This window comes from Chelmon rostratus, chromosome 24 (genome assembly GCF_017976325.1).
Source record: "Chelmon rostratus isolate fCheRos1 chromosome 24, fCheRos1.pri, whole genome shotgun sequence".
NCBI classification, from domain to species: Eukaryota; Metazoa; Chordata; class Actinopteri; order Chaetodontiformes; family Chaetodontidae; genus Chelmon; species Chelmon rostratus.
Window position 1 is genome coordinate 3,410,703 of NC_055681.1, and position 12,401 is coordinate 3,423,103.

The 12,401-nt window shown below is 43.1% G+C and overlaps 1 protein-coding gene across 16 annotated transcripts in view; it reads left to right on the top strand.

The window, feature by feature from the left end:
* The window catches only part of dmd (dystrophin), a 207,526-nt gene that overhangs the window by 155,608 nt on the left and 39,517 nt on the right, over positions 1-12,401 (top strand). For 9 of the 16 annotated variants that reach the window (XM_041966474.1, XM_041966467.1, XM_041966462.1 and 6 more), the window contains 3 exons: positions 2,773-2,836; positions 4,862-4,925; positions 7,893-7,928. In XM_041966474.1, the coding sequence (XP_041822408.1) occupies positions 2,773-2,836; positions 4,862-4,925; positions 7,893-7,928 (164 nt within the window). Of the gene's footprint in view, positions 1-2,772; positions 2,837-4,861; positions 4,926-7,892; positions 7,929-10,884; positions 11,107-12,401 lie in introns of those variants that run through there. The other 7 variants (XM_041966459.1, XM_041966473.1, XM_041966475.1 and 4 more) reach the window with 4 other exon arrangements.

Genomic DNA, 12,401 nt, shown 5'->3' on the forward strand with positions numbered 1-12,401 from the left:
TTAAAGACTTAATGGAAACAGCAGATTTTGGGAGTTTCCTCAATTTTGCTGTGAAGTATTCATCATCGCTTAGGATGAAATATTGTGGAGTTTATGCAGAAGTCATGTGATAAACTGATAATGACGCGTTTGTGTAATTAACAATGAACAGCTCAGAAATGATTTGGGACAGTCTGACTTTTATGTGCCATCATCTAAGGTTGTGTGAGTTTTGGCCAATCAGATACATGCAGGCACACGTTCCTGGTGGATTTCTTTGTGACTGTATTTCTGCTGTTTACCTCACGATTGTTGTGATGAAAGATCAAATAGTTGCTTCCATGATAAATCTCCAGAGTTGGAAAATCCCGTTGCTGAGTATTAGACGCTGTTTGTCGTGTTTTATTGTCCGTAACACAATGTTTTCTCCTTCTGTATATTGCACGTTAATCCCCAAAACAGAGCGATTCCTGCAAGTGGCGCTGTCGATTTTCAGCAGGTATAAGCCTGACACTAAGCTCGTCCATCAGTTTTCTCTATTCGCTTTCGGCGAGTGTTGTTACCCTCTCACAAATGTTGGCTGAATTAATTGCGCAACCATTTCCAATTGCTTGTTGTAGTGGGTCGATTATTTTTCTAAAGCCAGTGTCCTCCATTAAGGACAATGGTCTGCCGTTTTCTGTGACGAGCTCCAAACACGCACCTACGAGAGCCGTCTAGAACGTCTAGTGAATGTCACACAGGAAGTGAACCCCAGCGGGTCATGGTAACGCGTGCAGGAGAAGAACTACTTTTTTATTTGTAGGCTAAGGAAACTTTGAGGAACGAAATAAAAACCGGTATTAACCAGTTACCACTATTTTTAATAAGCGTTTAATAATAACGTTTCCGGTTTTCGTTTTCGTTCCTTGAACCGGTTCAAAGCCCTGCTTTAAATGCATTAATCTGGTCTCACTGCTGCCTTTAACAACGCAGCCTCCCTGCGTTGGTTTTGGTCTGAGCCCTGAGCCACAGTTGATGTGGCTTTTTGGAGTTATCATCTCCCTTGTTAGTTGTCAAATGCCATCACTTTAAGGTGAAAAGATCTATTCTGATACTGTAAGTCCAAGAAATAGCATGCAGTCACACATACTATTCACATTTTAACATATTGTGTTGTGGACATCAGCCTATTCATTATCATAATGAGAGTTAGTGTATAAATATTGTGTTTTCCAGTGTAAATGTTGAAGTAGCTTCTGAATATTTGTGCTGTTCTCCTTCACGTTAACACCTTTCCTTGTATGAATTGCCTTTTGTTGTTTTTGGATGTCCGTTGAGAGATAGTTTTGGATGTGAAAGGGCCTCACCCCCACATTATATTTGATGGATGGTTGTTGTTCTTTATGAGTGTTTTTCATGTGTTGTGTGTTTGTCTTTTGTACAGGTTGAACACAGGTGTGCAAAGACCACTTTTCAAATCATTTGTTTTTTTAACCAGAGGGTTAGAGAGTGATATGAAAGTCATCATAGTTGAAGATGCCAGTGATGCTGGCGCTGCCAACAAAACAAGCGTTTAGATGTCGATCTGTGAGCCACGAGACTGCATGTACCTACAGAGCCGGGCTGATTTGGCACAATTATCTCAACTCCATCTAGATAGACAGCTCATTCAGAGCTGAAGGAGACTCACAGGAGACTGCATCCTCTCTAATTCCTCCACTACAAATTCAATTATCTTTCCCATGCTTGTCTCTGCGTCTCCTCCCCACCCTTCCTCTCCCTCCGTCTGCCCATCCTTGTACTTCTACTGACTGCTTTTTTTTTTTTTTTTGCAAGAGTACATAAATATAGATATTCACTGTGGCACACACACAAAAATCACCCTCCAGTGTCTTCTCATGATCACATTATAAAGCTATTCATTACTTTGAAGAAGCATTAGGGCTGAAGGTTTTCTCCTGGCCTTAAAAAGGTTGATTGATTCCCAGGATTTTATTTCTTCTTCTCTTTGGAAACAGAATTTCCCACATTAACCTGTGTTTGATTTCAAGACACAGAACAAAAGAAAAGTGTTTGTCCTCATTTCATGTTGTCATGCTTTGACATTCATTCAATTACATGCCCATTTTTTAAGTAAGATATATAAAATAATACAAGCATTCAGTAGATTTAGTGCTGTCACCTTAGCTTGACTACAGATTTATTCAAAATTGAGTTAAGACTGGACTTTGACATATGTTTGAAAATATTACGGAAAGCTAGCTAGTAAGCGAGCCACAGCTAGCCTTTGCTAAAGCCAAAATTAAAAAAAAAAAAAAAAAAAATCTGACGTATGTTTGAAAATATTACGGAAAGCTAGCTAGTAAGCAAGCCACAGCTAGCCTTTGCTAGCAAAATTTACTTTACTCCAGCTTGTTATGTTTGATCAAAAAATATACATTTTGATTAACCAACATCTTGGTAATTAATTTTGGTTTTTAACACGAGGCAGTTTTTACGAAAGCAGCGGAAAAACATTTAAAACTCCTGCTAAAGCTAGCTAGCTTACCTCAGCCCCAGCGCATCAACTGCCATAGCAGCTCTGAATGTCTTGAGTTGTAGATTTATTTTTTTTAAATTGATTTCAATATAAATACCTGCAGAGATAGATTTAGTCCTCCTGAACTACAGAAGTTAAAACATCTAAATTCAGTTAATTTTCTTAAACAAGCTCGTTAAAATGGACCACCTTTTTTGTAGGCACTGTATTTGTTGTATCTACATTTTCTATTTTTCTATCTAAATGTATTTCTTTCCATCTTTCTCCATCAGATCTCCATCACAGAACATCTAAAGCAGCTGACGGATGCTCACAGGGACTTTGGGCTTCTGCATGGTGAGTAAACCCGACTCACACATCTACCTGCAGACTGCCGACAGCTGACAAGATACTCAGGAGGTTGTGCATGTGAGAGGGAGATAAGACTGAATGTGTACGACAAAATGAGGCACCCACCTCCTGACAGCACCTCATTCGGTGGCGCTCAATAAGTGACGTGTTAGCGGGAGAGAAAGCGTGGCGCAAGGCTCAACGGGTCACCGACTGACTGAGTGAGTGACGAGGGGGAGAGAGCACATAAAGACCATCACTCATTTGGCTGATCATTGAGCCTATGATGGTGTATCGATCTGTTTATGCAACTTGTTTTTCTAGTTTTATCACTTAATCCAGTATGACCCAGCAATATGAGCAAGGCTTTCATCCGTATCACAGTCACATATTGATGAAAGCGTGTAGATGAAAGTCCCTCATTGATTGTTGCATTGATGAAGGAGCTGTAGACTGGTTTCTCTGGCTTCGACAGTGTCAAAATCTACCGTAAAGAACACGGACACCGACTATGAGCTCATTTTGTTAATTGATGGGGCATTTGTTTTGCTAATTGCTAAAGTGTGGACGTCTGTGTCTTTTTCTTTGAGACAGTTTTTACTAAAACACTGGAGATAACTTGAATTAGCTAGCTAGCTAAAGCTGATATAATATGCTAGCCACAGTTGGCATCTCTTACCACAAAACTGGCTGTTTCTGGCTAGAAATGAGAAGTCAGTTGGTCTTGACAGATGCTAATTATGCATATTTCCAGTGCACGTACAGTTGGAGTCAGACAGGCATTTTTTTTTAGCAATTTAACCATCAAAGCTTAACAGCAGGAGTCAGTCCCTCAGAGTCTTCTTCCTTGATTGAATCATTTTTCACTCACATTTCAAAATGAATCATTCAGATAAACATTTCCAAAGAAGGAGAGATATCTGCAACAACTCTGTTTCTCTTACACCTCCTGTCGTAATCAGGATTATTTTCTCTAGCCACAAATGTGACTCCGAAAACATGAAACATCGCAGGTTTATGATGTATAAGCTTGTAAGAGCATACGGATGATTTTTGTCATTTAAGAATGTCCACCTGGAGCCACTCATCAAACTGCGAGCTCTTTTTCCTCATCAATTCTCTTTAGTTTAATTACAGCTCATCTGCAGAGTAATTAAAAGACCACAGATAACAAAAGATCACAACATCGCTCACACGCTCATGGCAGCGATTAAAATTGAAGAACCATATGGGGCCATGAAAGAAAATAATAAAGGAACAACATGTGAAATTGACACTTCAGACACAGATGAAGTGGTTAAGCAGCAGAAACACATTGTGTACGATGACAGCACAGGAGCTACAGACATAAAATATGATATCAGGAGAAACAACATGGGTTGAAATGTCCCTTGTATGTAAAATGAAGACACCATCCATGATGTCACATTCGTTCATAATTAAATGTTCCGTCCAGCTTGATAGTGGAGCTGTAATAGATAAAGCAGGACAGATATTGATGCTGATGGGGTTATAATAAAGATGACAGTGATGATAATGTGAGAGCGGTGCGAATATACACTTCTTTCATATCTCACTGCTGTGTTGATGTACGCCGCATATGTTCTGGCAGTTGTCCCACGATGCATCGTTCTGTTTTTAACTGCAGCAAATTTTACCCGTGAGGCACCATAACGCTTATACAGCAGGTAGTTTCAGCCAAGCCATCTGATTGGTCAGAGATGCATTCCAACTGTGCTGACAATTCCCAGAAAGCACAGCTTGCTTTAATGGTTGGTGTGCCAACTCTTGTGGGCACAATAAGTGAGATAATTAGCAATATTTTTTGATTTTGTGCTGTTTTTCATTATCGTGTATATTGCTTTGAAGAAGACTGACGTTTCGGTTAACTGCTGCATACACATTTCATGCATGCTGCGTGCTTTGTTGGACCTACAGGATGTTGATCCTGCAGTAAAATGTGTGTGTGAAAAGTTAAACAGCCTGCAGACAGTTTGAACAGTTGTTGTGACCCTTGTTTCTCTGTCTCAGCAGGATCTGTAGAGAGCCCCTTCGAGCAGGGCATCTCCCCAAACAACGTGCCCTACTACATAAAGTAAGTACTGACCTCTGACCTGCAGCCCAGCAGATCTCTCCACTGCAGACCACACACATGTTCTGGCCTGATGGGTTCATTTAGCTGAATGTCATGGAAAGAGCACACATCTGTAATTCCAGTGTACTAACCTTCTAACAGAGTGGAGAGTGCTTTGCATTACAGATATGTCTTGAAATGTTTTTTTTGAAGTCGAGTGAGGCAGCATCAATCAGCTGCCGTGATAAACTAAACTACCAGCGGGCAAGATTTCGCCGTGCAAACTCTTCAATTCAAAAAAAGTGGTCCAGGACTCGGTGTTAAACCTGTCCTGGGTCTGACACGCTGTCCACATGTTAGAGTCTGTGTGTCCTCCAGTACACCTCGCTTTATTCACCAAACCTGTTCAGCTACCGTGCCTTCATCAGGGTAGTGTCAGGTGGCTCAATGTGGGTCAATCACAGTCAGTGCTCGCCGTGCTGTGACAGATGAAGGTAACGTGGAAATGATCACAGAACAGAAAAGATGTCCAGCTATTTGTGAAATCTTGACAAAATTGGTTATTAAGATATTTAGATTACAAACTTTATGACTATATTTTTTAACCTGTTATATATTCTGCAAGATCCCTTGGACAGATTTCACCATTTACTCCCTGTGCTGACAGAAATTTACACGACAAATATATAGAAGCATAAATACAAAACATACAATATTACCACCAGCTTTTCAAAATGTTCTTTAGTAAAAACAGCCTTTCATCTTCACCTGAATGTTTCAGCACAAAGCAGCAAATTCTGTGCTCTTTCAACCTCCCTTTAAAAACACCACACACTGAATTATCTATAATCTCTTGATGTTTAAAGATAACTAATTCCAAAGACAGTCTGCGCTTCATCCTAACACATCCACGCTTGTACTAAATTTGCTTGTTTCCAATCAAATATAATCCAGTCTGGTTCTTCATTCAACTCCTCACTTCCTGTGTACGTAAGGAAAAGAGACCAGGCAACTGGAAAAGTCGTGTCAGTCTTCTGTTGATATCCATCACAGAGGAAGAAAAGTGGAACATAAAAGTACTGCAAGTGGTAAAAAAAAAGACTTTCACCCACTGAGTGGTGAAGATGAAGGAACAGTTTGGTATGTGGTCATTCGTGTGTCTCTTGCACATTTCTGCATCCACTAGATGCAGATATTGTATGTTACAAACAAATGATGGCTGTTTTGCGTACTGATTGGTGATCTATAAGTCACATGACACCATCCTGAGAGCTGAACACCTTTACTGAATAAAGCGTGGTGCACTGAAGAAGACTTGTCTTAATTTAGGTGGATTCATCCTGACTTTCAGGGCTTTGAGTGGGTTTGATGCAGCGTGGCACCTGACTGCTGTTCGGCTTGCCTGGTGTTTCTTAATATCTAATGGTGTCTAACATTAATCCATTTAGTCTTCGTGTCTGTCCTTTATTCGCTGACATTTTACCCATCTGTCAGTCCATTCATCACCCATACAGTCAGCCACCTACCCGTCCTTACATTCTGCCGAAGATTATGTTAGAAAACCAGGTGTGTCAGGTCGGGACAGATTTTCTTTGAGATGCAGAACAGGGAGTGAATGACGGCATGCTAGGAAAACATCTGTGGTGGCCAGTCGCATGTTATCATTTGGCTCCTGAAGGAATTAGCTTGATTTTCCACTGGTTGGTAGCTGGACAGTTTGAACCTTGGTCCTCCTGGCCCCCCTTGGCTTTCAGAGACAGGTGTGTTAAATTCAGTGAATCCTAACATGATCAGCACAATGTAAGGAGCTGAAGTCATATTTAAAGGGACAGTACACTCCAAAATCAACGTTTTCCTCTTGTGCTGTTTATCCATCTAGATTGTTTAGGTGTGAGTTGCTAGCGGTATCGTTTGCATTACATTGGAGAAAAGGCAAACATCTCTAAAGCCAATATCTCCAGAATTCAGCAACTCACAAAACAATCGAGAAACTGCACGACAGGTGAGAGGGGACAATTGTGTTTTTTAGATTTTAAAGTGAACTGTCCCTTTAATAGACTGTATTTCTGCAACTCAATGTAAGCTTTGATGCAAAGTTACCCACATTGCTACTGACGATAACTGGATTATCTTTATGTGGCTCAAAAATATTCTAAAACTCATATTAAAACTTACATAACAATATTTCTCCAAACAGCCAGCTATCCCAGATGTTTTGTAAGTCTTCTGTAGTCTGTTGTTGCCAAAAGGCTGCATGGGAGGTCAAAAAACGTAGACATTATTTACTTCATTATGTGTGAAAACATGCTTGCCGAGCAGTTGAGTCCCTGGTTGCACTGCGGCGCTCTGGTGAATGCTGGGAGGCTGTTTACAACTCATCAGCAGATAACAGAAGTTTCGGAGGAGGGGTGTGTTAGCACGGTAGTAAGCACAGTCTTACAACTTCTGCCTCGGCGCTGCAGGGTGCACAAACACTCGTCTAACTGTTGTTGAGTCGGTACAGCAGAGGAATTTCCCTGAGCTAGACATGAAACATAATTAGATATGTCTGTGTTTGCTTTTTGGACCATTTGGATAAACTCAATTCATGGTACGATTTACTGTGCTACTGTGGCTAACGCCTAGTGCTAACATGTTCCTAGCTTGCTAATGTGTTAGCCATTGGCTACAGTAATTAAAATTAGGTGGTCTTAGCTCACTGCCTCACATTCCTAACACAGAGGGCAGAATAACCCCACAGTGTGACTGGTCAAGCTCACTTCCTGCTTCCTCTACAGCATCAGCTTGGTAATCAGCAACTAGCGGTTTGCCGTGTTTAACGCAACACTTGATGACTGAATGAGAGAGGCTGCATGTAACTGGCGCGACACGGCGCTTCGTTTGACGTGGAATTAACTGCAAGCGAGACAAACACGTTGAACTTAGAGAAGGAGCGAGGAGGGAGGAGGCAGGGAAAGAGAAGTGACAGATTCTCCTCTCCACATGCAGAGAGAAAGCTGGACCTGACCAGATGACCGAGACCCTGTGAGTGCCAGCTGACCACACACTCACACACCTGTCTGCACACATAAACATCCTTCACTGAACGCAGCATGCACAATCTATACGTAGAAAGTAACTAGTGACCCCGGTGATGTCATAATGAGGTCATCAGGGTTGTCTCAGCTTGGGCTTGGAGGGTACAAAAAAACCTGTGTTATAGAAAGGAGGTGTGGAGTTTGAAAGATGTGAGTTTTTACTAGACTGAGAGCATGTAGCATTATGGGAAATGTAGGGTCCAGCGTTTTTAGGAATGTGGCACATACTACGTGCTAAGAGTCAGGAGATCTCGGCCTCTGCTGCTTTTATTTTGACCATTCTGTTTTTTATCTGTCTCCTGTGAGTCCTCTGGCTTACCGATGTGCAATACTCCATCACTGGAGTGCTCCTTGTAGTAATGAACACTTCTTCCACTACAATCACAAGAACAGAAGTGAGATTGGCTCACAGTTCTGCTTCAACCTAAAGGTGCTGGATTGAGTTCAGGTCAGGGCTCTGGTCAGGCCAATCACATTCATCCACACCAAACGGGGAAAACCAAGAGCCATCCCCCGAACTGTTCCCTCAAAGGTGGGAGCGTGTGTTGTTTCAAATGTCAGTGTATGCCTTACTGGTAATAAGACCCAACCATGACAAAAAGCCCCAAACCAAAAGTTATGATTTCCACAGGGGTGTCCATATACTTTTGGCCATATAGTGTCACACTGCAGCAGCCGGTGTGCAAATATACAATACACCCACCCAGGCTACAGCCCACACACACCTAACACAGCGTGTCTCACGCATACAAACACACTCTCGTACACATTCAGGGCAGAGTGTGACAACATATGGCCGACCAACTGCTTCTCGTGCACGATCACTTGTCTGCTTCTGGACATGATTTCCTCAAACCTGCAACATACACCTCGACCCCCCCCCCCCCCTCCTCGCCTCCTCCAACACACACACACACACACACACACACACACACATATACATATACACCACGGGTGGAGATTTAACGCACGACCTCCTACACAAACATAGTCAGCCACAAAATGATGTCCATCAGCTTAAAATCAGTAATCAGGAGCTGTTTGATGTGCTGAATCCATCCCTCTTCGTCCTCTTCCTCCATCTCAATCTCTCATTGTCTCTCTGCTGCACACACACACACACACACACACACACACACACACACACACACACTCAGGTATAAAGACATACTGTTGCTGTGGGATAAAATAACAGTTGAGACTTGCTCGTGAATTACAGGCTGTACTTCCCTCTTGCTGGTGCAACATAGCCTACATTTCTCAAGCCTTGAACACTGATTCCCAAAGCAAAGAGACCCCCCTCCTCCTCTTCCTCTGCTCTCTCTCTTCCTGTCTCCTCTCTTCTCTCCTGCGTGCCCTGCAAAAGCAAAAAGCACCCTTTTTCTCCTTCACCGCCTCCTTTGCCTTTTTGTCCCTTCCTCTCTTCCTGCCTGTCTCCTTTTCTCTTCCTCTCTTTCTTTCTCTCTTTTCCATGGCCTTGACTGTGGAAATCTGTCTTGAAAAGCTCTCACTCTCTCTCCCTCTCTCTCTCCCCCTCTCTCTCCCCCTCTCTGTCAGGGAGGTGAAAAACCTCCTCGGATGGTGTAGGCTCCTATGCCTTCAGAAACAGCGGGATGGGGGGAAGGGAGGCAAAGGGAAGGGAGCCTGAGCTCCGCCTCACCAAGCTGAGCTGCGTCAAGGTTTCCAGAAGCAGACAAGAGTAGACCGGAAACATGCTGAGTTTAAATTTCAAAATAATTGTGCCAGCTATTTTGGGTACTATAGTATTATTTCATTTTTTTTTCTCAACATATCTGGTGTAGACATTAAACTTTGGCCACTAAGAGCCAGGGTGAATTTACACCTGATATTGTCTTTTAGTGCATATTCATAAACAAATTTGGTATTAATCAAGCTGTCCTTCTGAGTGAACCTGGGAACTCACACTTTGTGGTAGTGGATATCCAGACTTGGTAAAAATTATTTTAATTAACTGCTATATGAAGGATGTGTATATAGTTATATTCATGGCAGGTCATACTTCACACAGCATCTTGCTTATACCTAAACTGCAAGGTGAAAACACTGTAAAGTTTACATGCTATGTGAAAGGAAGCTAGCAAGACACTAGCAAGACTTTAATTTGACAGTTTGATGGCAGAGAGAAATGTTAAAACTGGAAGAGAGGATATATTGATTTGCAACAGAGGCTACATGTTGAAAGCTTCCAGTTAAAAGGAATACAATAATTATTAACAATGCCTGAAAAGGGTCTATTGTTCCTGTGAAATGTTTTGTTTATGTTTCAGATTGCCCGTAAAAGGATGCAGCATGCTATTAGAAAGCTAAACTGGTGTGGGAATAATGGTTTTGTCGGTGGGACCCAACAAGTATCTATTAGCTAGGCTAAATGGCTAAAGCCACACACACAGAGGCAGTGAAGGAACAAGCTAGCAACGCTCTCGGTAGGAAGCTAGCTGTGGGACATGTAAATGGCTAGCAAAGAATCTTATGATAGCCTTCAATTGTGAGGTGAAAATGGTGGTTAGTGACTTAATTATTATTTATTATTCCTTGTTTAGGAATAAGATTATATTATAGAGGGATTTAGCTATGTGTTGTGTTTTTTCAAACACCAGCTAGGTGGAACGATTAGCATGTATGTGAGAAAGAATTTAAAAATCGATATATATATATATATATATATATATATATATATGTACATACATATATGTGTGTGTTTGTGTCTGTGTGTGTGTGTGTGAGAGAGAGAGAGTGTGTAATTTTACCTTATACAATTTGTCAAAAAAATGTATATAGTGTATTCTTTTATTTTGAAGCAATACGCGGAAGTGGACTTTGTTGTATTCCGGCGCGTTTGACCCTCGTGTCTCGCTGGCCAGTCAGCCTCTGCAACCCACCGCTGTCGCTTGCAGAGGAACACACACTGATACACACACACACACACACATACACACACGTACGGTACACACGGTAATCACGGACGCCTCTCTCCGGTGGTAAAGGACGCTTGGTCGGACCGCGGAGGGGCTCGGGATATCGCCTCGATTCTGCCCGGGAATCGGTTCATTTCTACCGGACGCGGAGCGCTCTGATCGGCCGGCGATGCGGGAGCAGCTTCGGAAGTGAGTGCTGGGCTGGGGAGCGTTTATGGTGGCGATAAATAATGGTGATGGAAATTGTGCTGGTCGTCATGCAGTAAACCTGTTCACACAGACAACACACTGGCTGTGGGGTTTCACGGCAAGCAGGGAGGCGGTGAGCTGGGGCAGAGATGCCCCCTCACTCAGCAGCAAAAACCCATTATTTCATCTGTAGTCCAAAATATACGCAAAACAGGCTCGCGAAGGTTCAAAAACTGGACAAAGATGCATTCACATTTCGCTTTTGACATGAGAAACTAGAGTCCCTTCTTGTGTGCTGTTAACCATATCTGCAAGTCTGTCCAGGATGCACATAGAGAAGATCAGCCAGCATGTTCTCGTGCATTTTGTGGTCAATTTTGCAGCACACAGCAAACAACAACATATCAGATATATAAATGTGTGCATTTGAGGGATGGGGCACATCGTGCATGAAAAGGAGAGCAGGACGTCAATTTTTCCGTGAAAAGGGAGGAAATCGGTGATGTTTGGTAGCCATTAAACACAACCAAGTCTCTTCATTCCCAGCGGCTGTTGTTGGTGGTTGTTGCCGGGGAGCGAGGCGAGGTGTGCGCCCAGCGAGCCTCTTCGACCCGCTGTCCCCTCCGGATACCCGAAACGTACATTCCCCCAACTCTGAGCCTCCTCTCTGCGCTGTCTCGCTGGCTACTTGCTGCCATGTTGGGAACATAAAGAAGGGCATTGAAGGCTTTAAAGCAAACACGCTGCAAACGGAGCTCCGTGTTGCCTGCGTTTATTTGCCCGAATGTGTTTGAATTGTGCCCGACGGGGATTTGTGTTAATTTATGCGTGTGTGTGGTGCAAGAGAGGAGAAGCCCCGCCGAGCACGGCGGCAGTGTATCACTGTGTTGCATTCCTTCACAGTCGCAAACGGAGGTGCAAACACAGTCACCTCCGTGCCAGCGGAGCAGCCCGTGTCTGGATCTGTGTGTGTGTGTGTGTGTGTGCGTGTGCGCACCGCGCACGGCGATTTTGATGTGCTGCGTTGGTCTATTTTCGGCATGGAAATAATGCCAGGCCTCATTTTTCAGCGCAAACAGCGGGGTTTTAGGTTCATGTGTGCTGTTCATGCGCGGTCCAGCTCATCTGCTTATCATTTTTTTTTAGCTGTAAAGTGGGACGTGGTTGCCCTGCACTGATACTACATACGTCTCCATGCGCGCGCGCGCGCGTGTGTGCATGTGTGCGTGCGCGCTTCAGGAGTTGGTGAAATGGGAGCAGAGGATGCGGGCTTGCTGGTGCAGATTTTTGGCACC